The sequence below is a fragment of the Phaethon aethereus genome (genome assembly GCF_964289735.1).
Source record: "Phaethon aethereus genome assembly, chromosome: Z".
NCBI lineage: Eukaryota > Metazoa > Chordata > Aves > Phaethontiformes > Phaethontidae > Phaethon > Phaethon aethereus.
In genome coordinates, this window is record NC_138577.1 from 90,055,773 (window position 1) to 90,082,068 (window position 26,296).

At 39.6% G+C, this 26,296-nt stretch overlaps 1 protein-coding gene across 1 annotated transcript; it reads right to left on the reverse strand.

Annotated features, from left to right (window-relative positions):
- Positions 1–3,111: 3,111 nt before the first annotated feature.
- Positions 3,112–26,296, reverse strand: MELK (maternal embryonic leucine zipper kinase; the record flags this gene model as incomplete). Its single annotated transcript, XM_082013357.1, has 16 exons — positions 3,112–3,289; positions 4,436–4,539; positions 6,659–6,827; positions 7,276–7,369; positions 9,138–9,363; positions 12,575–12,703; positions 14,056–14,142; positions 15,111–15,209; positions 15,745–15,813; positions 18,886–18,984; positions 22,146–22,238; positions 23,403–23,471; positions 24,498–24,641; positions 25,276–25,392; positions 25,856–25,941; positions 26,233–26,296. 16 exons carry the CDS (start codon positions 26,294–26,296, stop codon positions 3,112–3,114), a joined length of 1,827 nt encoding a protein of 608 aa, XP_081869483.1.

The window sequence follows — 26,296 nt, forward strand, 5'->3', positions numbered from 1 at the left end:
ACTTCCAGCAATCTCAGTTAAAAAAAAAAACAAATTACTGATAGCATAGCAGCAGTTTTGTTTCAAAAAAAGCACAAATGAATCTTGCTTCTTGCCCATTCTCTGATTGCTATCTCCAGATGTCATTCATTCACAGCAAAGGAATATTAGCCAAAAAAGTCAGAATGGTAGCTTATGAAGAGGAACCTTATTTCACACATCAGAGCTTGTAAGACAACTTCAATCAATTGTCTCCCAGTTGTTTTTAGCTTAAAAAGAAGGAAGGAACAAGACATCTTAATTACTATTTGTCCTTTCATAAAATCAGTCTTGTCACCATAGGGAGGAGATAGTTACTCACACAGAATGTGCTTCTAAACAGGTATTTCAGGATACTTCTGTATTCATTCCTGAAATTAAAACTCAAGGAATGCACAAGCAATTGAATGTTTCAATTCTTCATCCTTTGGGCTTTGCAGTTGTGATTGGCGATCTAAAACACATATCATGCTATTCATTAGTTAGACTGTTATCAATATGCCTTGTTCAATCAGCCCTTCTACCCTTATTTCAATTCAGATCAAGTTCCAGGCAGAAGCCAAAGTCTTGGGGAAAAGTTTGTATTCCAACAACAAGCAAGTGAGCAAAAAACAGAGCTCCCACAATACTGCAGCACTCCAGATACGTATCAGCTACAGCCCTCAGCTGCACTGCTGGAAGGTTTAGCTGATTTCCAAGAGAGTTTTAGCAGACTCAAATTTCAATATACAAAAGCCAAACAGGAGTCTAATATTGCAGCTAGAGGAGTCAGGTATAGAAAGTATTTTAGTGCTGATACAAAGCTTTAAGCACTAATTTGTTAAAACAATAGGTTAGGTATGATCTTATCAACACAAACCCTTAATTTATGTGCTGGTCACACACACTTGTAAGTTCTCTTGCACTGTGTGGGCATCACCATTTACATTTCTGCAATTACCAGTTAAGGGTTGTCAAGAGCCTCCTCCAGCACACACACATTTGCAGGTCCCCCGAGCACCGGCACAGCTGCTTTGCCCCCCAGGCACTCCTGCCCGGACCCCGGCCTGCTGACCCGCCACGGATGCCCTGCTTGCCGGCTGGCCCAGCTCGGTGCGTGCTGTGAACATGCAGCACTCGCATATGCATCCCGTGTGCACTCAACACCTGTGGTCCCCCCAAAAACAGCACAGGCCCTCCGCCCACCTAACACCCCCACCCAGGACAGGGGTCCCCTACTCGCCCACTGGTCCAGGCTTGACGTTTGCCAGTGAATACACACACACACCACACACACCCGGCCTGGGGAGCACACAGACACTCGCCCCCGCAGCAGCCGGCACTGAGCTGTAACCCCTGCACATCGCCCCATCGGTTAGCACGGGCTCACTGACCCCCTCCACCACCCTGGACCCTCAGGCTTCCAGCCTCACCAGTTGTAGAGTCCTGGGTTGTGGTGTCTTCCCGACAGCCCACCCACCACCGTGACTGACTAGGATGGTTTGTGGTGTTTTGCATCCTTCTATTTTTTATTTCTGACTTCCCCCTTTCCCTTATAATCCCATTTGACAAGGTCCTTGATCAGATAACCTTTCCAGAACAAACATTACTATGTTCCACACTCCCTTATCAATTAGTGTGACCAGCCAGGTCTCACTCTCATTACTGCCTCTTACCACCTGCCAGTCAGGTTTGTGTCATTGTATGTTCATGTTCATGTTGTCCCTGTTCTCTTATTATGCCCTTCTGTGTCTAAAAGGGTCTTGACCAGAAACATTTCAATGAGCAGCAGCTCTCTCCTTCCACACACCTTTGCAAACATTTCTACCTTTCCTTGAAATTCACTGAAAATGTCGCTATTTCTTTACCTGTGTAAAAAGCAGCAAAGGGACAACTTGGCATTAGAAAAAAATGGACATTTCTACGTTGGTCAGCAACTGCTTTAACAAACAAAAGCCTCTTAGCTGCTGCATTAAGGGTCATGGCTAGAAAGTGGACAGTTTTAATTAGCAGCCATATCTCACATCTGTTGCTGGAAGCATCTAGCACTCAACCATCCACCTACCCAACTCTTCGATAGGTGAGCCTCAGGCTTTAGTTAAGGGACAATAACATAGGGTTTACATGGTTGCTGTTGTGTACATTAAGAAAAATCTACAGTGCATTTTCAACTTGTCTAGCCATTACTGGGCTTCTTTGCATAGAGAAAGGCTTCAACATGGGTCTTCCACTGCTGGTACTTTGATTCATCCCAGTGTGGTTGCTACTGAAGCAAGGCTAAATATACCTTTTTCTAAGGTGATACCCTAACACTCCAACCAACTCTTACATGTACTTACTCAGTTCTGCATATTTCAGATTTTATTTCCAGTGCTTAAGTTCTCCACCCAGTACTATTAAACGTGTCACTCTAAACCCCTTGTGGACAGTCAGGGTCACAAATGCCTTCTCCATTCACAACAGTTCAAAGCTGCTATTGCTCTTAACACGCCAAGCTGATGATCACTTAACATAAAAGCATCAGAAAGTACATACACTTGTTAAGCATCACAGAGGCTTAGTAATGAGATACAGTAATGTTTTATATGGTATCACAGTTTAAATCCTAGCACTCTTGACTTCACATTTATTGAGGAGTCCTATTTTGTACAACACTGAGCATATAGTGTAACTCTGGGAAGCACAGCTGTGACTTAGTTAATGATCTCAATAAATCCTACTTAAGCAGAGACAAGAACAGAATTATGCAAATGACTTTCTGTACCACATGCACTTGATAACTGAAAACATACCAAAATAAGCTTCAGCATACGAACACCAATACTTTTTTTAACCCCCATAAGTGGAAAATACGCAAGATGGGGAACAGCTTAAAGAACCATATTTCAGAAGACTTGCAATTGCAGAAAATTTATTACAAACTTGATATGAAAGGAAACATACAAAAGGCATATGTACAAAGAGGGATGGTTAAAAATCCAAGAAAGATGACAGATTTTTCAAATACAGCTGTGAATATGACAAATAATTGCTTTTCTGAACAGATCTTTCTATAACATTATGATTAAAGCCTCAGTCCAAAACTGCTGCTTCCTCAGCACATGCATCAGCCAGTCACATGTCACAGCTAGATAAGATGTCTTCCATCAGTCTCTTGTAGACCCAGGCATCACCTTTAAGCCGCTGTCGCCGGATACCCACTACTTCAGGTTTACTGAGTTGACACACTTCCAACTCAAATTTTATAGTTACTTTGCCAAAATCTGACCGTGTTTGACATTTCAGGGTATAACTGTGCAAAACAAAGGAAAAAGAGAATAATCATTGAACTGTTTAATGTTTGTTCTGGAATGCAATTTTGAGTTAATAAGAGCACTTCACTTCTGTGCTCTTATTTCACTTCACTCACAGAAAGTGAAAGCTTTGAATATGTCAGTCCCAGAATACTATTGTTACGCCCAAGTACCAACATGTAGCAGCAACATCCTACCCAGCCATAGGAGCCACAGCTAGCCACAGAACCCCGTTCTCAGACTGTGGAGCTGGAAGGATGGAGATGTTCCCACATTTTCCCTAGACAAGACCACTCTCCTCTCTGCAGAGACACTGCTGCCGAGAGGTTGGCTACAGCTCAGCTGGTGTGAAAAGTGGAAAAACTGAATGTGAAGTTGAAATCATTACAATGGGTGAAGATACTTCTCTGCAATTGACCTTTAAAGGTCTCTTCCAACCCAAACTATTCTATGATTCTATTCTATGAATTCAATACCCTTCCAAATTTTGAGCTGGGAAATGCATCAGAGGTTGAAGTACACTCTGATGTTCTACAATGCCTAGCATTTAAATATTCAAGAACTTTAGAAAATGCATATTCTTAAGTGAGCACAACATTTCTTTCATGCATTGGGAAATCAGGAAACAGACATTAAGCTTTGATCAGAACTAGGAATCAATCCTACTCTCAGTACCTTGGTCTAGTTTGTAAATCCTACAAATTAAAGTAATCCACAAGAAGTTGTATGGATTCTCTGCAGTTTTTAAAATATACTGATCTCTTGGCTAAATGCTAATGTCATACCTTTTAACCCTCATTTGTGAGTTATCCACAGTATCTCCCAAAATTGTCCGATTTGGTCATGTGACTGTACCCTAACAAACCTTTTGTATTTACAATTTCACAAGAGACACAAAATTCACATCAGCCTGTAAGAGCTGCCTCATTATTACAGGTTTGTATGTGTCAGTCAAAGATCATTTTGCATTGTGTGGACAAATTTTATTGCACACGTTAATTTAGTGTCCTGTACACTTTCCATAAAACTATTGTATTTTACAATGTGGGGCTGAGAAAGTAAGTTTAAGTACTTCGCTTTATCAAGGATTGGAATATTGACTATTTAGACAAATATAGGTTGAAGTCATCATATTTTACACTTACCCCTTCTGAACATATTCCACATTCTTCTTTGAAAGAACAGTCATTATTTCATTTAATAGTTGGTCTGGATTCAGTAGCTGAGTGGTGGTAACGTTATAGTGTGCCTAAAAATAGTCATCTCATTTAAAAAAAAAGTCAGGGGAAAAAAATGTATCTTTCTCCTAGAACTGAAGATGTTACAAAAACTTTTCAGAAAGCAAGCTTCAGAACAGCTAACTGTAGTGACAAATGCTTCAACTTACCAATATTATGATAATGAAGACATTGTAGTAGCAACAGGAACACTAAGCAACAACTGCTGGACAATTACTATCAAAGCATGTACGAACTGTAATCCATCATAAAATCCAAAGTAGCAGTGATGGGCCAGGGCAGCACAGAGGCTACTGTAAGTCTGGCATGTAGCCAGAGGTGATTCCTAGAGAGGATTACAGAAGACAGCCACATGATTGTGCTTAGAGCACCCTGCTGCACACTCCACAGTTGGGAGACCACCTATAATGCGTTGTCTAGCCAAGACTGAGCACTTCCATATCAAGGAACAGGCATGGCACCATGCGGCTTTTCTAGGGCTAAAGCATCACCATGTTTAAAGAAAAAAAGTAACTTACTACTCATAAGTTTACTGTTATAGGGATTTTTATATCACATCTAATATTTCATATAACAGATTCGTCCAGTAAGTGACCTCTTGAACAACTTTCAGACACCCTTATGTAATGGGAGAAAGTGTATGCCAACCATAATATGCCACAACTGCTTGATCTAGCTTCTGAAGTCACAGAAGCAGATGAGAGAAGACAAGATCATAAAATAGCTTGAGAAATGAACATAGGTTGTGGATGCAAAGTCAGAGTAAAAGATGGGTTCTTACAGTTCTTATTCAGCCTAAAACATATGCAGCTCCCTGCCATAACTGTGCAACATTGTGAAATAAAGTTCTATCTTCCCCTACGGTAGTCCAGTGTCCTTAGACATGCGTCAGTAATTTTGCATATACTATGGACAAGTGAAACTGATGCAGAAGGACAAAAGCTTTAGAAGATATAGCTTTTGTTTCCAGTTCCTCAGGTTCCTGAATTATTTGCACAGTCCAGACTCCTGTCCAATGAGTTGTTCAGGTTCATAGCTCAACATGTGTCCTGAACTTGCAAGACTGCCACCCTGCCTCTGACAAGTGCCTCTTCAAAAAGCTTCCACCTGGAATACAGTAGCTGAATTTCATTTACACAGGCTGCAAAACACAAAGTAGTCCTTCCATTGATAGAAAGCTTTTCCTGGACAGTAGGTGTCCTAACAGCTGCAGCGCCGGGACCCAGTCAGCTGAAGGGATGCATCACTTTTTTCTACAGAACCGTTTATGTCTCAGTAACAGCCTTGCCTCTTTCATGTTAATCATGCTTTTCAAACATGTCATCTACAGATTCAAGAATAAATTCTTCCTTGTATAACTTTTGAAGTATATTAGTTCCTTTTGAGTGATGTATACAATTCTGTTCACTACATTAGTATTATGCAAATGCCATTTGATGTGTATTCTACAAAACTAATATTAACCTCATGAGTCAACTTTGGTAGGTACAAATTACTAATCTAATTTAAAAATGCTCTGTGCAATGCACTCTCTGAGGAATTGCCTTTTCTATAGCTCCTTAAAGAAGAATAAGTAGCCAACTGCCTTGGACGCAGGGACATCAAAGCTTTAAAAATAAAGTTATGCTGACAGCATCAGGAATTCTTTCATAAATTGTAGTTATTTAGGCTTCAAGTTTAATCTCAGGTTCTCTTGACATCTAAAGACTATCTTGGAACAGACATATCACTCCTGGACTACAGAAGCCAGGAATGTTATCAAAATCCATTAATTTTTTCAGTGTAAGAGCTAGCACTATCTCTATATATAAATAACATGATTAAAATTTTTCAGCTAGGTTTCCTTTAAAACCATCCTGCTTCCCTCACATTTGGTTTAGATGGGATATAAAAAGCAATGGCCAAACTCCTCCACTGATCTGTTGGCGACTTGCCTGAGCCCAGACTAACACGACATCTCTTGGTGATAAGGGAACATTATCATGTTAACAGAGATGCAGCAAGAGAACTGCACGGTACTGTAGAATGCAGGCAAGTCAGATCACTGAAGTTTTCACAAGACCATTTTTAAATATATGGGATGTTTTCAGTAATTATATTTTTCATGTAAGATTTTTCCAGCAACGATACCTTAAGTGTCCTTGGATGATCTCTAGTGGATCGTCTCTTTTTGCTTGGTGTAAGCATTGTGATCACTTTATCTAGGCCTCTTTCAAGACTTCCAAATATTTTGGCTTTTCTCTTCTTTTGGCTGCCATTCACATGGGCTTGGTCAAGATCTGATTCCACTGAATAACACCTGTTACATGAACAAATTAATCAGTTATTTTTCCTCAGTGTTTAGAAATCAGTTATTTCAGATACATCACTAAAATATTACCAGACCTGACAGAATGAAGAAAACCAAAGCAAGTACAGCGTATTATGAGAGTTTCTGTTCGAAAGTCAGTTGAGATTTAAAGCCAGAGTTGTATATAAAAACTGCAGCCCTCTGAGGAACGGGAATAAGAAGGAACTTACATTATGGAAAATAGGAATATATTCTGAAGATAATTGAGTTACATAGTTCTAAAACTTTTCTCTGCCTTCAGCGTTTTCTAGTGAATGTAGAAAGAGGTTTTAGGAAGGTTTATTACCAACACAATGGAAATAATAGTTTGCTGTTGTAACAAGGCTTCCGAGGCAGTACATGGATTAAGGTACTCCTGTTCTAAATCAGAAGTGTACACAAATAACTAGACATTTACCTTCTTTCGGGAAGAACCTCAGCTGCTGTCAGTTCATCTGTGTTTGTTGGTTTTGTGAGTTTCTTAATTGGGGTGACTCTAGTGAACTGTCTCTCTGAAAGAAAGCATCCAAGCCAAAGCAGGTATGTTTTTGCATAAAGGACTTTTTCTTCAGCAAGGACTTCTCATGATTAAAAATGTATTTCTAAAGTCAGCCCCCTTTTCTATTTCAGGTCTGTATCTTCAGAACGATAAAGTAAGTTTTTAATGTAACAACACTACCCCTACTCTACAAAGAAAAAACACTTCTGATTTCCCCAGTGCTCTACAATTCAAGCCTTAGAACAATCAATGCAGTCCAACACTAGAAATTTGGAAAAAGGATTAGAATTGCTTTCTTGCTTGCCACTGGTCCCAGAATAAATACTGAGCAATTCACTGTGTTGAATAGTTGCATTCTTCATCAAGCCACTTCCCTTATATGAAGGGTGTGAGTTTATACAGCCATGTTTCTATAGCCATACACACTACATAACAGCCTAAAAGGTTCTACAACCCACACAACAGAGTTCTGCAGAGCATGGTTTTGACTCTGCAGAAGCAAACACCAAGTGAAACAGCTAGCAAATGAGTTGTTACAATTAAATCCAACTTCAATGTTTGAAACTTCAGCTCTCTACAGAATTGCACCTGTCCCAGATGATGATGACCTCAACATTTCCAATGAATACTTCTACTTTTCTGTCTCTAAAAAAGTATTAATACTTTTCCCAAATCAAAGATCTTCAAAGAAACAAAGAATTACCTTTTAATTGCTTAATCCTCAGAAATATCTCACTAAAATGAGCTGAAAGCATTTTCTGAAGTGGGAAATGGAGAAGAGTACCTACTTTTGCCTTTTAAACTTACCATGAAGCGAAACTTCACAAGTTACTGCATATAACCTTAAGGCAAAAATCAAACTCATATAGACAACTAGTCTTTGTAGTGCACTTCCTTGAATCCTTTACAAAGCATGTCATTGAACAAGCAGTATGTCCAAGATCCCTTGTAACTTGAATTTGCCTGACAAAACTGTTTCTTAACAATGTTCCTTAGCATCTGGAAGATGGCTCCAATAGTAATGAGTCCTCAGTGTTTGAAGGGCAGAGTCAGCATTTACAGTATCAACACCAAAGCTTCTATGTTAATTGTTGAAGGGAATGGAAATGTGCATCTATATCATCAGGATCCATCTTTTTTCATAAGAATGGACTAGACAGGGCGAGGACAGAAATTTCTGGTAACTCCAAGAAGCTGACATAGTTTAGACAGATTTCTGTGGTCTATCATATAACTCTAAGACCTATACATTGTTAACAGAAGTATTTTCACTGTTGCACTGGACTGTTACTGTGAAAATGCTAATAGGCTACCATGAGAAATCCAAAAGTTTGATTTCTTTTAGAAGAAGCAATAAAAGCAGACTTGACTAAAAGTATTCCTTTATCTTCACTTGAGGTAATACAGAAAACACAGAGTATTGAGGAAATTGTGTTCTCAACCTCCATGGAAAATTGGAACCAGGTGCAAGTTTCAGGAACACAGCACTTGGCTCCATGTCAAAGTGTGCCAAAAGGCATGCACGTGTGATATGGTAAGCAGTAACAACTTCTGTAATTAACATAACAAGTTACATGCCCTGATGTATGGTTAAACCTCTTAAACCTCTTGCAGCACCTTACCAGATGTACTAGAAGAACCAGGCCGGTAAATATGGCAAAAAAAGTTAAGTTTTCCAGAAACAGATGTGTTGGATACACAAGTATTGTTCATATTCAAATTTACAATCATTTCTAAGCAACAAATATGTTCTAAATTTTCATTAGTTACATTTAATGTACCTTTAAAGGCAGGTGCCTGATAGGGTATGGTGTGTACTTGCGTCTCGTTCTTACTCGTTGTAAAAGGAGTCTCGGGAGCAGGAAGCACAAAGAGTATTTCATTTCCTAAACCTGACTCTGTATCAACATTCTCTTTGTTTTCCTGCTTCTTTGATGCCACTTTTCTTGTCACTGCAGTTGACAGTGTGAATTCTGTATCATCCAATTGAGCATCATGCCTTGAATTCTACAAGAGATGCAACAAAAAAAGGCATCCCTTGCTGTATTCTGGTCACATTCAGGAATGCTACAGACAAGGAAATTCTAAAATTGAAGCAGGTTAAAAATACCATACAATGCTTGCCTATTGAGCAAAACAGTTAAAAACTCTTCAATACTTATGATTCCCTCTAGAACCTGCTAATGAATAAATGGCAAAAGACTTGAGATGTTTATCTGCTTTTGTAAATCCTTCAGCGTGCAAATTTTAAGACTATTCCTCACCAGCTCATCTAAACACAGCTAAGAATTTTGATTTGGTTTAATTGTATAATTTTAATTGCTTCATTGAATTTTCTTGTCCCATACAGACAGGTTGAACTTCTTCAAAGACTTGTCCAGTTCTAGCCTAGCTCTGAGACCTTGTTTTCTGGACCTTATTGTTTTCCCATCAGTTTTAAAATCCTCACTGACTTATTTACTTGTTCCCTAGATGCTGCTTTTCTGCAAATCAAATGCCAAAGCTCAAGTTCTCATCAAATGAATCATGACCTACAGCTAGAAGGAGCCACAATTTATGTTCAGTTATATATTTAAAATATTTCTTTACTCAGTCAGTAACTCCCCTTGGCCAGGGTCCACAAAACATTTAAATGTGTAATAAGTTTTATGTACAATAAGATTTTTTTTTAATTAAGAATAGTATATTTTTTTTTTAAAGAACTACTATTTATTCTTCAAACACCTGCTTTGTTCTGTAAGTATGTAGAATAAATTCTTCCAACAGAGATTCTTGCAACAGTGAAGCTGCATCAGAAGTGACCTCTCATTACAAGAAGGGCTTTGAGGTGCTGGAGCATGTCCAGAGAAGGGCAACGGAGCTGGGAAGGGGTCTGGAGAACAAGTCTTACGAGGAGCAGCTGAGGGAACTGGGGTTGTTCAGTCTGGAGAAGAAGAGGCTGAGGGGAGACCTTATCGCTCTCTACAACTACCTGAAAGGGGGTTGTGGTGAGGTGGGTATTGGTCTCTTCTCCCAAGTAACTAATTGACAGAACGAGAGGAAATGGCCTCAAGTTGCACTAGAGGAGGCTTAGATTAGATATTAGGAAAAATCCACGGATCAAAACGCACACAGCACTTCACTGCAGTCTGGCATACCTTCATGTGTCATAGTTTTTTCAGACTGAAAAGAAAGATTCAGCCGAGATTCCACTGCATGACTAAAGGAAGATTTCACCAGCAAAGTGTCATTAGAAAGAAATAAGATTTAGATTTTTAAGTTCCTAATTATGGTTAACAGCTAATGGAAGTTCCCATAGCAGTGACCTAAGTTTTATAATGTGACTTCAATATTGAAGTCAATTTTGATGGAAATTTGTCATTTCCATCAAAACCAGATGTGAAATTATTCTCAAAGCACCACTACCAAGTCATCTTTTATGACCCGTGTCAAGAAGAGAAGCAACTCACAAAACACACGTGCCTTTGATTTCAAGACTTGGACCACAAGCTCTTTTTGTTAGATACAAAAACAGAGCTTCCTGGTATGTTACCAGACCTACTAGGACGACTTACTAAAAAATCCTTACCAGGGGGCTGCTAGCTATAGCCAAGAAGCTAACAGGCTTCTTTTAGTTTTTCTTCTATTGTAGTTGAAATCCTGTTCCATTACAATATGAATGCCTGAATAGGATTTCTTCGCTGCCGTGTTCCAGATGGAATTCATGCCATGGTGATTTTTTTGGAATATCCTTCTACATCAAACTGCTTGAAATAAGGCAGTATTATTTACAAGCTTGTGCCACCAAGTTCAGAAACCTGCTAAGTTATAGGTTCTGTTTGCTTGGATGTCTTTATGTTAGACAATGTTCTCTAGCTCTAGCTAGAGAATTTTGCTAGTTGGGTATTTCAGCAAATTTATGCTGTAAGGGATGAATTACATGCAGGTAAGATAAATGTGTCCTGAATGCTGTAGAAGGACTAATAGATTCTTGTGTTGTGTAAACATGATTTCACAACCACCTGTGAAGGCATAATGCATATGCTAAATAGTAGCATTATCCAGATCACATTACCAAGGACGCTACTAGAGATGAAGTAACTTCACAGCATCAGCACTACTGACTCTAGAGAATCTTCACTTTCAAATCATCTGAGTATATAAGACTAACCCACCATGATCATGGGAATCACATTATGCATATTTAGCAACACTTATGATTCATGATCTGCTATGCAGCACTGGTAACCTTAGGATTCTCATCTAGGTTTCAAAGCAGTTATATGAGTGAACTGAAATGATTTACATGCAATTGAATCCGATACATAAGAAAGTGTTTATTCTGCGTGCTTGTCTCTATGCAGAACGTAGCACATTCAGATAGCTAGTTAAGTTTTAAACAGATGTCTACAGTTCAAGGGGGAATGTATAATAGGAAGTCTGCAATTTTATTGAATGCTTTCGAGTTTGTCAAACACAGGTGAGTATCACCAACATTACATATTACAAATGATACTGCAATTTAGCAACTTTAGGACTTGTCTAAAGTGCCCTATTTGCACTTTGCCACCAAACCACAGAACAGAAATTACCATGAGATACACAAAAGCAACTGAGAAACCAATTCATCAGAAAAGTATCAGCAACCTGTTTCCTTTACTCAAAATAAGCAGAATCTTCTCCGGGATTGTATTCTAAAAGGAAACAGATAAGGAAGGAATGCTCTCTCTGCTTTGGCCATCAGCTCATGTAGTGTCCATGTCATCTCAAAGCAGGCTGCTCAGATGACATGCCAGAATGTTTCAGAAGACTTTCCTTACCAAGCTGTGTTAAATCCAACTAGCAAGGTACCAAAATATTAGAGACAAACGTGAAAGAGTGCCATAAGTTAGGCATCACGGGGCGGGGGGGGGGGGGGGGATCGGGAATGATCACATAGGCCAGACAATGAGCAATTTTAGTCCATTTCCATGAGTAGCCAAAGGAAGATTCTGTGGTACACTCATAATGCGCCATGTCCTCCCAGACAGTTATTCTAGTAATGTCAATTCCTAGAAACAGCTCAGCTTGCTAAAGCATGTTAATGAGACTGAACTCTTTAACGACCAAGACTTTGGCTGACTGCACACATGCTCTCCTACTGACATTTAGGGCACTAGTCTGTTTTCCCAGGCAGAGCTTTGTTAATGCAGAGCAGCATTTTAATCAGCATACTATTCTGTTGCATTTGAAAACTTACCTCGAGGCCTGATGACTGTGTTGTACTGGCATGCGCTGTCTGACATGGAACCTTTAAGCAAACACGCTTGCCACGAGCCTTCTGGGATTGAAGCAAGAGATAAGTTGCTGACATTTGGTCATATTTCCACTAGGGGGGAAAAAAAAAGTACTTTAATCTCCTTGTTGGAAACATTCTAAGTACAAAGCAAGCTCAGCTTTCTGAACATTTCTGCATTTCTGCAAGTTTTTCTACCTGATGTGTATCCCTAATGTTGGATCACCTAAGTGTAGTTTTAGACTTAAGTTGATTCACGTTATGTGTTTGAGATCAAGAAACAGAGTATGGTGGTTGTACTTTGCAAGTTTGTAGTACATTCACTAGCATGAAAACTAATGCTGAGGCCAGAATCTACCTACTGAAGTGAATGGCAAAACTATTAATTCAGTTCAGCCAATCTTTCAACCAGAGTCTCAATATTTTTTGAAGTGCCCATCTCCCCGCCATTCTTTCCCCATGAGCAGCACCAACTTTTTACATTATTTTCAGCAACTCTGCTTGCGTGAGGAACATGGGTACAATGCTTGACATGTTTGCAGAATAGTACAATTAGTTTGAATTTGTTATAAGGGATTAGAACTCCTCCAGTAAAGGACTATGCAAATGCCACAAACCTATTTGGAAGGACTTTTCCCCATGTAGACCGATTATTCAGATTATTTTCTATCACTGAAGAACAAGTAGTATTAACTCCACAAATCCATCTTAAGTATCACACACATTTTGAAAATGTATTTCTACTACAGTTACATGGAAAACGTAACAGTTTTTCCAAAGTGAAGAAATGTGTCACTGCCACCATGTATAAAGAAGCAAAAAATTCAACTGCAAGGGATAATTTTCAGATGTATCATGTTTTAAGTCTTTCCTACAGCTTGCAACGTCATTGCTAACATTTGTACAGTTCATCTAGAAGTAGTCAGTTCAGCTTTTGTCACTTGTATTCAAAAGTGACTAAACATACTGACTTTTTTTAAACACTGTGAACAGTAACTCCAAAAATATATATTTTTTAGTCTGTCTGGGTAATGCGCTGATATGTTTCTCTTACTCTTTTTTTCCCTCTCTTATTTATTGAACCATTTTAAAGCAAAGAGTTAATGCAGCAAGTGGTGTCTGTTGTTCAGCTATAAATTTCTGTAACTATTTTGACTTAAAGAGACTCAGAAAGATTTTACCATGGTAGGAAAATAACAGTAGGGTTCAGAAAACATCACAAGCACAATTAAAAGAGGAAAAGCAAAAAAAAAAAACACCACCAAATTTGAACTTCAGAACTGTAGTTATAAGATACAGCTAGGTTCTGGAGTTCTGGAGTTCTGCAGGGGCTCCTTAAGTCTGAAAATTATTTAAAATTTCATACTTTAGAATAAGTGAGCATTAGTCTGTTAATACAATAAGTTTATTTACTGTATTACTGTAAATTACTGATATATACTTACCTCTAATATTAATTCCAATATAGTCTCCCTGCTCTGTTTATGAAACACAGAAAGCTCTGTTATGCAGTCTTCATCAAGATGTGCCAGCTGCAAGAACATGATAGATATTTCAAGTTGTCTCATAATCCATATCTGACTATGACAATGTCACGAAACCCAATGGGTGAGTCAATCAACCATGACTTTATACCTTGTATTTTAAAGAGTTAGCATCATAGCCATATACTGTGGGGAACAGACTGAAAAAGTCATACAACTCCAGCAACTTCACAGTGTGGCCCCTGCTCGGTGAGAGGCTGTGAATTCAAATAAGAAAGCCTGACAGCAGAGGATATTTTTACTAGAATGGAAGCTACACTTTCATCTCTCCATAAATATTCAAAGCTATCAGACATGCATATTTTTTCTAAAGCCAGTTAGAACTGATGCCGCAAGCACAGTTAAGCTGTTCTTTATCTAGAGAAACAGTGGCATCCAGTGGCCAATGGGAAGCATTGGCTGCAAAAACATTCACCGCTTCTCAGTATTTACTACTGAGAGCTAGTTTATTTTTTTTTTCTTCTCCATACTACCTTAGTCTCTCACACAGTAAAACAAGTGATAGAGAGATAGGATGAACAAACTTTCAATGAAGTAAAATTTTTATTCAAACTAGCAATTTTCAGTGAGGACTAAATACAAGATAAACTATAATCATGTCTAACAGTCTCCAGAATACTTGTGTTTTGCACCTTAAACAAAGTATTGACCAAGCAGCCTAGAGAATCAACTGGCCGTTCATATGCAGAAATACTTCACACTTTGATGACAAGTCAGATGTTTTGCAGATTAAGCATCAGCTGCAGAATACAATGAAAACACATTTGAAGTTCTTCCGCAAGAGAAATCAAGAGAAAGTAACAATATTGTGAGAGCAAGAAGGATCAGAAATGAGCAATGGCCATCTCAAAGTTGGCTTTGGAGAAATGCCTTCACACCCCCATACTGTGAGGATGGTAGCAAGCCAGTAAAGATTACATTAAATACTTCAGTGTTCATCTGACAAGTGTACTTACTGCATATTTACTTTGCCACAAAACAGCATCAGAATAACCTTGCATGAGCCATGGGTGACTTAATAGATGTTTAACTGTAATCCGCTTCTTTGGGTCCACCTAGTGGGAAGTAAAAATCAAGCTGATACTCAAAACATGGAGCACTGAAGAAATAATTTGCTGTCTTCTTGGACTTTTAGTGTGGTTAGAAGCACAAATGGAAACCAGTACTGTTTCATAGCTTCACCAAAAGGAAAATCAAACACGTGAGCTGTGAAGAGCAGTTGTAGAACCTACAGTTACAGTAGAAGTTCCAGGAGTATTTAGTATTGGCAAGATTGCTTAGATGTAGCCCAAATGCATAGTCAGTATGTTTAGCTTCATTTATAAAAGAGCTTTTATTTATATAGCACAATTGAGAACAACCAAATGCAGGCTGCTTTAAGATTTTGTTTTATTTAAACTTTAATTATTTCTACATCCAACCATTCTTCTCAGAAGTTTCAGCAGAAAGCAGTATTAATCTTTTCAAAAACTTCTAAGAATTAAACTTCTTGTTTAAATGCTGAATACTCATTAAGCATTTCATCGATGTAATGATTTGACCTATGCAGTAGTACTTTACAGACCTATTGAATAGAAGCAATACCTTTACCTGCAGCATTTGGTTAAGTAGTAGTGTACTGCTGGGAGACAGCCACTTTGGGATACTGTATTTTCCTCTCTGCAGAAAAGAAGAGGATTTAGAATGACGCTTCAACAACTAGCTCAAAAGGAACTGCTAAATTACTAGATAGTGACATCTGTATTCAATCAAAAAGGAAGAACAGCAGGCACATGCAAACTTAGCTTTAAGGATAACTTGAATACATTTATTGGTAGTACTAAAACCCAGCTGTATCAGTATGGAAAATGCTATTTATCAGCTGCAGTTTTTACCCAGTCAGCTTGTGTGACATTTCCATCTCAGTCGACTGTTGCAGCTAACTTTCTCCTTATCTGTTGCATTGCTTCATCATATCAATTCGATACTGAAGTTTTAGAAGTACAAACATGTTGGAACATGAACGAGCTATATTAGCACTTTGAAATGTGAATATTCATTGAAGTCACTACTTTTCAGACATTAAAAATAAACCATCTTCAACATTTAGCTGTTCTTTTTTTGAATAGGTTACATTTAATGCTAAAGTTTCAATCTCTACTCATACTACAGACAGGAAAAAGGCTACAGATCTAAGAGGTAAGTTCCTTTCAGTTAAATTATTTACTGGTTGGGTGGTTGGGTTTTTTTCATTCTTGATTAGAATAAAATGGAGAGTAGCTTTCAGATTTGAGGTAGAACAACAGTAGCTAAAATCCAAACCAAATTCACCATCAAGGATCATTTAATTCTCAATGAAAATAGAGAAAAAAAAAAATCAGTAAAGAGCCATTTTGAAATAACTATCAATTTGTCATAGCAGTTTTCTTTCTAAAAAGAAATGCCTTAATAACAAAACACTCGGTATTATATGCAACTTACATTTCTAAGCAGAGTATGTATTGATTTGACATCACAGGTTAAAGAATTTAAGTTACATCTTTACAGACATTATTAATGAGCTATTTACAAACAGATTGTAGGCTGTTTCACAATGCAGCTTTACTCTGAAACTAAGCCAAGTCAAGTAACACATGTAATCTGCATTTTGGTTTTAACATATTGCTACAGAACATGAGACAAAGAAAAATAAAATTAATAGCTCCTTGACTGAGGACAATGTGGGAAGCTAAATAGCTTGCAATACCTACCAGATGCATAAGATCACACCAGATATAAGTTTTATTACAGAAGTTACATCACTGCTTGGTTTTTCATTCAAAAAGTAAAGGCATTTATTCAAGTATTTCCAAATGAAGAGATGTGGAACATTCCAGGAAAAGAAACACCACACGTAAGTCATATGATACTAATTAGAGTCAAGTAGCAGATTACTACTTCGACTTAGAACAATAGTTCTGAGTTGAGATTACAATAAATTTCAGGATCTATAATGTGTGAAATTAAATTCCACAGCAGTGTGTAAGTGTCCTTATTTCAAGCAATTTTCAGTTCACAACCACATAAAATTAAAACATATTCAGAGCGGAAATAGCAAACCTGCATCTTAACACCTGTGACATTATCGATTTTCAACTGCACTCAGACTAAGTTTTAAAACTTGGTCATCTCAGTTCACTTAAACAAGTTTCACTGGCCAACACTGTCAGTCCAAATGACTCAACTGTGTCAGGTGCAGGTCAGACAACTATAACTCTATAGAAATCATCTTTGATGATCTTAAGAGCTCCGTTCCACATCTAAGCTCTCTGTTCACGTTTTAACTATTGAAAAGTTTAATATAATGAATACCTTAAGCAGTTTGATCATTTACTACGTTCTGCATCTTGGCATAATGACCAGCATACAGCATTTTCGGTTGTCCTACATAAGTATGCTTATAAATGGACAAGTTCTTAACTTACACTAACCTTAGGTTCACACCACAAGCAGAGAGGGAAAGGTAGTATCAAGTCTGACTGATGACCTAGTTGATTCCCCTTCATAGCAATTTTACTGAGAAGTTGCAAGTGCTTGCTAACATTATCTGGACAGTGCTCTTAAACACATGGTTTAGTTTTAGGTAGTCCTGCGAGCAGCAGGGAGTTGGACTCAATGACCCTTATGAGTCCCAACTCAAGATATTCTATAATTATGCAAGTAAGAAAGTCATATCATTAATGGTGAACTTATCTGAATATCAGCACCTTTACACAATCTCATTGCATCAGTTAGCCATTGCTTTTTTTTTTTTTTTTTTTTTTTTTTTTTTAAAGTTCTTTACAACAACTCAAACTGAGCTTCCTACAAATCTTCTGTCAAGGTACTCAAGTCCAGTCCAATTCCAGACTAAAAAGCCATGCCATTTGAGGAACTAATACTGCACTTTATAGAGCTGCGATTGTTATGCACCCCAGAAACATTCCTGTGTAGATCAGCTGTCAGTTCCCTCCTACCAGAGTAGTCCTTGAGCACTCTTGAAGAGTTTTTGGGTTGGTTTTTTTTTTTTTTTTTTAGACATATCAGACTCTGGGTGGAGTAAGAGGAGGACAAAGCTCTTACCCAACATAGCTCCTCCTCATCCCACTTGCTTATTGGAAGTTTTAACAACATAAGTTTTATGGCAGCTTAGAAGTGGTTGGTAGAGGTGTATGTATGATGTGGAACAACAGCTGTTTAGCTGCATCAGGAGGAGTTTACAGGGAAACAGAACCAATTCCTGAATTCTATTACTTACTATTTATTCAACTTTTTCTGTTGATCATGGTGTCTTACATTTCCTCCTCATTTTGGAGGAGGAAAACATAACAACAGATGCAGAATCCTGCTTTTCCTAGACATAAGAATAACTGACATTTAAAAACATTATTTTTGGTAAATCAAATGACTGTAATTCTATTCCACACAATACAGGGAGAAGCCAAATAAAGGCTCAGATACAAAAATCCAGTCCACCAGCAAGAAAGTGCTTCTCCTGAAACTCAATTTCCTATTATATTATAGCATCAAGCAAGAGTACTGCAAAGGCCAATTGAAGATGGAAACAAATCCAAAAATATTGATAGGAGAAGTAACAAAGTATAAGAAAATTCAGCAGATACACTTTTTCGCCCTAGGCGCATCTCAACTGGTTCTGCCATCAGAAAAGCAAAGGCCTCTTATAATGCTTAGCAATGTCTGTTCCAAGTGTATTCTAGCACCACCAATACCTACCATTATCTTCCTGTAGACACCCATGACATTGTCATCATCAAAGGGGAGAAATCCACAGAGTAGAGCATACAGCAGTACTCCCATGCTCCAAATATCTGCCTAAAAAATAAAAGTTGAGTGGAAGTTCACAAACCTGATCTACCAAAAATAGCTTAGAGAGAGGTACTATTCCCCCTTTGGCAAAGGCCACATACAACTCATGAAAAGTAGGCTCCTTAATTCTGGACAGAACTTTATATTGCAAGTGAAAGCACACAACCCAAATTCAGTTTCCAATTTACTCAAGCTAGAGCACTAGTAAAACCAATATCTCCTCCTTAGGTGACAGAATTGCTGCATTACCTTCAATCTACAAGGATTTCACTGGCAAAAATTAAATCAAATTCATAAAGTCTTTGGGATGGAAGTGACCTTTAAAGGTCATCTAGTCCAACTCAGCTGCAATGGGCAGGGACATCTTCAACTAGATCAGGTTGCTCAGGGCCCTGTCCAACCTGATCTGGAATGTTCCCAGGCATGGGGCATCTCCCACCTCTCTGGGCAACCCGGGCCAATGTTTCACCACTCTCTACGTGAAAAATTTCTTCCTTATAGATAGTCAAAATCTGCCTTCTTTTAGTTTGAAACCATTATCCTGTGTCCTGTCCCTACAGGCACTGCTAAAAAGTCTGTCCCCATCTTTCTTCTTAAGCCCCCTTTAGGTACTGGAAGGCTGCAGTAAGGTCTCCCTGGAACCTTCTCTTCTCCAGGCTGAACAAACCCAACTCTCTCAGCCTGTCCTCATAGGAAAGGTGCTCCATCCCTCTGAGCATTTTGGTGGCCTCCTCTGCACCCTCTCCAACAGGTCCATGTCTTCCCTGTGCTGAGGGCTCCAAAGCTGGACGCAGCCCTGCAGGGGGGTCTCACCAGAGTAGAGCAGAGGGGCAGAATCACCTCCCTCGCCATGCTGGCCACGCTGCTTTGGGGGCAGCCCAGGACATGGTTGGCCTTCTGGGCTGCGAGTGCACATTGCTGGCTCATGTCCAGCTTTTCACCCACCAGGACCCCCAAGTCCTTCTCTGTAGGGTGGCTCTCCATCCCCTCACCCCCCAGCCTTCATCCCCCACCCTGTACTGATACCAGGAGTTACCCCAACCCAGGTGTAGAACCCCATGAAGTTCACATGGGCTCATTCTTCCAGCTTGTCCACGTCCCTCTTGATGGCATCCTGTTCCTCAGGCATGCCACCCCACCACTCAGCTTGGTGGTGTCTGCAAAATTGCTGAGGGTGCACTTGATCCCACTGTCTCTGTCATCAATGAAGATATTAGAGTACTGGTCCCAGCACAGACCCCTGAGGGACACCGCTCACCACCGATCTCCATCCGGACACTGAGCCATTGACCACTACCCTCTGGGCATGACCATCCAACCCATTCCTCATTCACCCAACAGCCCACTCAAAGCCATCTCTCTCCAAGTTAGAGAAGGATGTTGTGGAGGACCATGTCAAAGGCCTTACAGATCTCTACCTTTGTGCACTGATGTGTTCACTCCATCATAGAAGGCCACTAGGTTGGTCAGGCAGGACTTGCCCTTGGTGAAGCTATGCTGGCTGTTTCAAATCACCTCCCTGCCCTCCATGTGCCTTAGCGTAGCTTCTAGGAGGATCTGTTCCAAGATCTTCCCGGGCATAAAGATGAGGCTGACGGGTCAGTAGTTGCCAGGGTCCTCCTTGCTAACTTTTTTAAAAATGGGTATAATGTTTCCCTGTTTCCAATCTGCAGGTACTTCCCCTGAATGCCAGGACTTTTCCAATATCATGGAGCATGGCTTGGTAACTACAGCAGCCAGTTCCCTCAGGACTCTTGGATGCATCGCAAGGGATTTTGTACAGTAACATATTACTGATTACAATAGCTGCCAGCACAGTTACAATCAACTTTTAAAGCCCTAGTGCTTCTTCTCTATACAGGCACAACAAGGTCCACGTCTCACACCATCCGATACTGCAATTCCTACTTAGACCATAAAGAAAAAGGAGGCTTGAAAAGCACTGGACTTCATGGAAAACAAAAGGGGAAAGCAAGCAGGGGTTATAGGTCAACAACAATGGTGTTAAAGCATGTAAAAGGAAAAATGACTGACTCCATCCATGTTGTGAAAAGGACTGTTGTGGTTTAACCCAGCAGGCAGCTAAACGAACCACACAGCCTTTCACTCACCCTCCTCCCTGCAGTGGGATGGGGGAAGAAAAATCTTAAGGAAAAAAAGGTAGAACTCGTGGGTTGAGATAAAGACAGTTTAAGGGGGCTGGGGGGAAGAAAGATAAGAGTATATACAAAACAAGTGATTCATAGCATAATTGCTCACCATCCACTGACTGATGCCCAGCCAGTTCCTCAGCAGCGAACTCCCCCAGTTTATATACTGGGCATGACGTCATATGGTATGGACTATTGATTTGGCCACTTTGGGTCAGCTGTCCTGGCTGTGTCCCCTCCCAGCTTCCTGTGCACCCCAGCCTTCTCACTGGCAGGCCAGCATGAGAAGCTGAACAGTCCTTGACTATTTAGCAACAGCTAAAAACATGACTATCTTGTCAACATTATTTTAATCCCAAATCCAAAAAACAGCTCTATACCAGCTATCAGGAAGAAAACTAACTCTATCCCAGCCAAAACCAGGGCATTCCAACAGCACAGCAATTTAGGAAGTTTCAGGGGATTGCAATTACAGCATTTTGTATGGATTGACAAAGGCAAGTAGTAGGTCTTAACGTTCTAGACATGGAATCAAAGCAGAGTGAACTCCAAATTTCTTCTTCTCTCAAATTTTACTACACTGTGCAGTACAAAGAGCAAGTTTTCATACATGAATTTCAAGCTAAAGACAGGCTTGGTAAAACATACAAGATACTGAGACTGCACAAAAATTTGCAACAAGAGTTGGATAATTAACCAAAAAATTGCTGCTTGAAAGAATATGCAGTAGAAGCAAGGCGTTTAAGTTAGTTTCAGAGGGACTAAAATAGGGAGCAACAAACAGAGACAGCAAAGGATTAGTCAGAGATGAACTAGCCAGCTACATGATCTGTGGACAAGAGGACTGTGCTATTTCAGGCAGTGACTGTTGAGGCTAGTCACAACAGCTTCTGAGAACTACCTAGGCAATGTTTTCCAGCAGTATTCGAGAGAGAAATCAAGTGTGCATATCTGAACCTCAGCACCTTTAAATACACAGCAAGGGGGAAAAATCTAACCCAAAACTGTGCTACGTACCTCTGAGCCAATATATGCTTTGCCCTGAATGAGCTCTGGTGCTGCATAAGCCGGGCTCCCACAGCATGTGTTCAGATGGTAATCAAGGCCACCCTAGAGTAACACAGAAAACCAATCAGAGAGAAGCACTGGCTTTAACAGAGATTAAGCCTTCTAGCAACAATGTATTAGGAGACTCAGAGGCTTTGTTTTCCTCTGCTGTGCATCTACAGTCACCTTATATTTTCCTTTGGTGTAATATATGGTTTCACTAGGCAAAAATTGTCTAAGACCATGAGTATCCTATAAATGTTCAAATCCCAAGATGCTAATTCATCTATTATTCTACCAGTCTTTTCCGCAGCTCCTCCTCTGATAAGAATACTTCCCTTTGTGACTACAAAGAGAAGAGAGATGGAACTTTGGGAAGAAGTGATCCAAGCACTACTGGACCTGAGGCTAGTTGTTTATTTATACCAGTATTCAATGCAATAACTTAATGAAGAACCACTAAAAATATTTCCTTATTAAAACCATGTTATTACTTTGCCCGAGATTTGTTCTAGGCAGATCAGAATAAGATGACATTATACAAGCAAGATGATGGTCTAACAGTCTTGATTGCCTGCAAGATGCTCTAACTTGAGTCAAGTAAAACCATCTAAGGGCAAGTAACTGTCTTTGTATCATTAAGACCCTCTTCCCATTAAATTGTTTCTTAACAGCACCCACCTCACATGTTAAGCCGACAAATAGAAAAGGCTCCTAGAAACCAATTTTAAACTCCTGAAACAACTCAGTACAAGCATATAGAACCAGATGACTTGCAAATGTAGCCGGAATAAACTATTTGATTCAATCCACAATTTCCACACACATACAAATCTTGTGGAAAAAAAAAAAGACATACACCACTGAAACTTATTAGGGAAAAATACACGCCAACATAAGCTTTAGATTACAGGTCTTTATATGTGAGAGCAGGTGCTATAAATACAAGATGATCTCTGCCTCACATTGTGATAAAAGATGAAATGTAAGAGGAGCAAAGGATCTAACAGTCTGGTCATAACATGCAATTAACCGCTGTCTCACACAGTTAAGGCCCCACCAAGTAATTTGTGATTGGAGAAGAAATATGCAAACAGCTTGAATTTAGAATCTTTGGGCAAGTCTCCGCATTGCACTCAGAAGTCAAACATGCATTTTTTATGTGCTTGCCATAGCTGATTTAGCTCTACTCTACTCACTGCTTGTGAAAGCAACTGATACTCTTACCTTTGGCTTTGCACAAAGTCCGAAGTCTATCAGCTTCAAATTATGTTCCTCGTCAATCAGCAGATTTTCCTGGCAAAAGAAAGTGGTAATGAATGCTCTATAGGCTAAGTATCCAAGGAACCACCTTTTCTTTCATCTTATTTCTTCTAGTAATTAGCAGCTAGAAATTAACTAAAGCTCTCCTCCGGAGATTTTGATCAGTTGCTAATGAATATATTCCAGATGGGGAATACTGGCTCCTATCTGCTGAGAAGTGCCTGAGAAGGGGGGCAGTGATAGGCAGCAAGCTGAACGTAAGGCAGCAGTCTGCTCTGTCAGAAAAGGCAGCCAGCAATATCATGGTTTGTATTAAAAGGAGCACAGCTAGTAAACTGGGGAAAGTTACTCTAGTCCTCTGTTCAGCATAGCTAGAATGGTGTGTCTAGTTTCTGCCCCCCCACCCAGCACAGGAAAGACATCAAACTGAAGTAAGCTCAGTGGATGGACACAGTCTGCTCAGGGGGCTCGAGTGCTTGCTCAGTGAGGAGAGGCTGAGTGAAAGACGTTTGTTCAGCATCTCCAAATATGCAAATTTCTAACCCCTTCAAGGAGAAATGGACTCAAGTCTTCCATTCCCTAAACCTATGCTTAAACTCTGCAATGACAGCAAAGCCACTGGATGAGTTCAGTAGCATGGATCTTCTCCTACATCCTCTGTCTAGCCACCACCTGTTTAAACTATCAGTGTCACTTTTTCCTTTAGGCATGAAAACAGAACAGTTTGCACAACAGAGCAACACCATAAAGGCTCTCCCCAGGTACATGCTGGAACAAGGGGGATAACAAAAACACCAAAACAACATTCAAAGTCTCTGCTCCACTCTCAGCGGGAGTGCATTGTTCTGCTGCTCTTTCAGAGGAAGCTCCTTCCTCAGATACAGCCACATCCAGCTCAGCTGAGGAACACAGAAGCAAGTAGAAATAATGCTCTTTCAGATGTTAAAGAGCTCTAAGCACAAGAGAATGGAGAAGGCATAATTTACTCCAGCTCCCAATGGAGAAATAACAGTGGGTGTTCCCTATTATTTATGCAAATCTGACTACTATCAGGCTTACTGGCTTGAGATCCCTGTGGGCATATCCCTGACTGTGGACATAAGCAATTGCTGAAACGATTTGCCGAAAAAATACTCGAGCTTCCTCTTCTGAAAGGCGGTCCTTAGAAACTATGTAATCAAACAGCTCTCCTCCAGGACAGTACTGTATGAAGACAGGAAAATGAGAACACATTTAGAATACAGTAATGAAATCTAAACAATGAGAGCACTGGACAGCACTCCCATTCCCTCTGCTTTATCACAGCAGTGCCCAAGTACCCCAAAGCATGCCCTAGGTCAGCATTGCAGCAGACCAAACAGGCTGAGAAGTTTGGCTCTTGCCTGTCATGCTGCAACAGAGGCACCACACTAATGTCACAGGTGACACAAATTGCCCAGGAGGTGACAACCACATGGGACTTCTGGGGTCCCGCATATCCTGCTAATGCTATTTTAATATAACTGAAGCACAAGCTAGGAATGAGTTATTTCACTTATTCTAAACAGTGAAGAGCAGCTTTTACAAGAAGATAGAACATATTACCAGCTTTATTTTAAAAATAAAGCATCTTGAACACACTCATCAAGGTCACGTTGGACAGGGCTCTGAGCAACTTGATCTAGTTGAAGATGTCCCTGCTCACTGCATGGGGTTGGACTAGATGGCCCTTAAAGACCCTTTCCAACCCAAACTATTCTATGATTCTATAAGTTTCTAAGAATTGTTTCATTTGAACTCTGTTAGCGTCTACCATTACAGCTAAAACCTTCATCATGGCAGACACACCATTTCTTACCTCCAAGACCATGAATATTTTCTTGGATGTCTCTATCACATGATACAACTGGCAAATATGCTGGTGACTTAAGTTCTTCATGGCATCAATTTCTATTTTAACACGAGGCAAGTCATCCTAAGAGACCACAACAGCAAGCTTTGAAATTCCCAGCTACTTTGACAGCCTTTACATCAGAGTAAGCATCAAACTATTGTGCAACATAAAGTTTCACATCATGTATAGGTCAACATACAATTCAACTGCTCAAATTCAATTCAGCCACAGCTCTACTATTACTCTCCTACAATTCTGGCACATTGATCCGCAAAACCCAGAGGCAGACGTAAAATAGCTAATTCTGTGTGCATTACTGTAATAATATTTAATTTCCTCAATTTTACAGACAGAGAATGTTGCCCTCTCCACAAGAAAGCACAAGATTTGTGGTCTTCTGTTAAATTTCTTTCAAGCCTCCAGCATCGGTCAATAGCCAACAGCACAAGCAGGCAGCATTTCAACACGTTGCACCTCTGTGACCTTGAGAACTCCATCAGAACGGCAGAAGATGCTACCAACTTTTAAGTATCTTTTGGCTTACCCCAAGAGCAAGTTTGTCCATGATTTTTATTGCAACTTTTTCACCAGTGAGAAGATGTCTTGCAAGTTTTACCTTTGCAAACCCACCTAGAATTTGAAGAAGAGACGTTTAAAGCTCAGTGTGATGAAATGCTTTCTTGCCTGTAATCTCACAGTTACACTGGAGTACGTAGCATGCATCATGCGCAGTGTCTTCATTAGAGGAAGAAGTGATCACTGCTATGAACTTCCAATTACATTTTCAGAGTACTGCCCCACAAAATACACACTTGAAACATGATGTATAGATCCTGCAGTAACAGTAAATCTATACTCACTAAACACTGAAGTGGTTAGATATATTGCACACATCTGTGTGCATTCACAGATTAAGCCTACCTGTTCCAATGGTTTCATGCAATTCATAGTACTTGAGAATTTCCTCATAGCCATTTACAGCCAT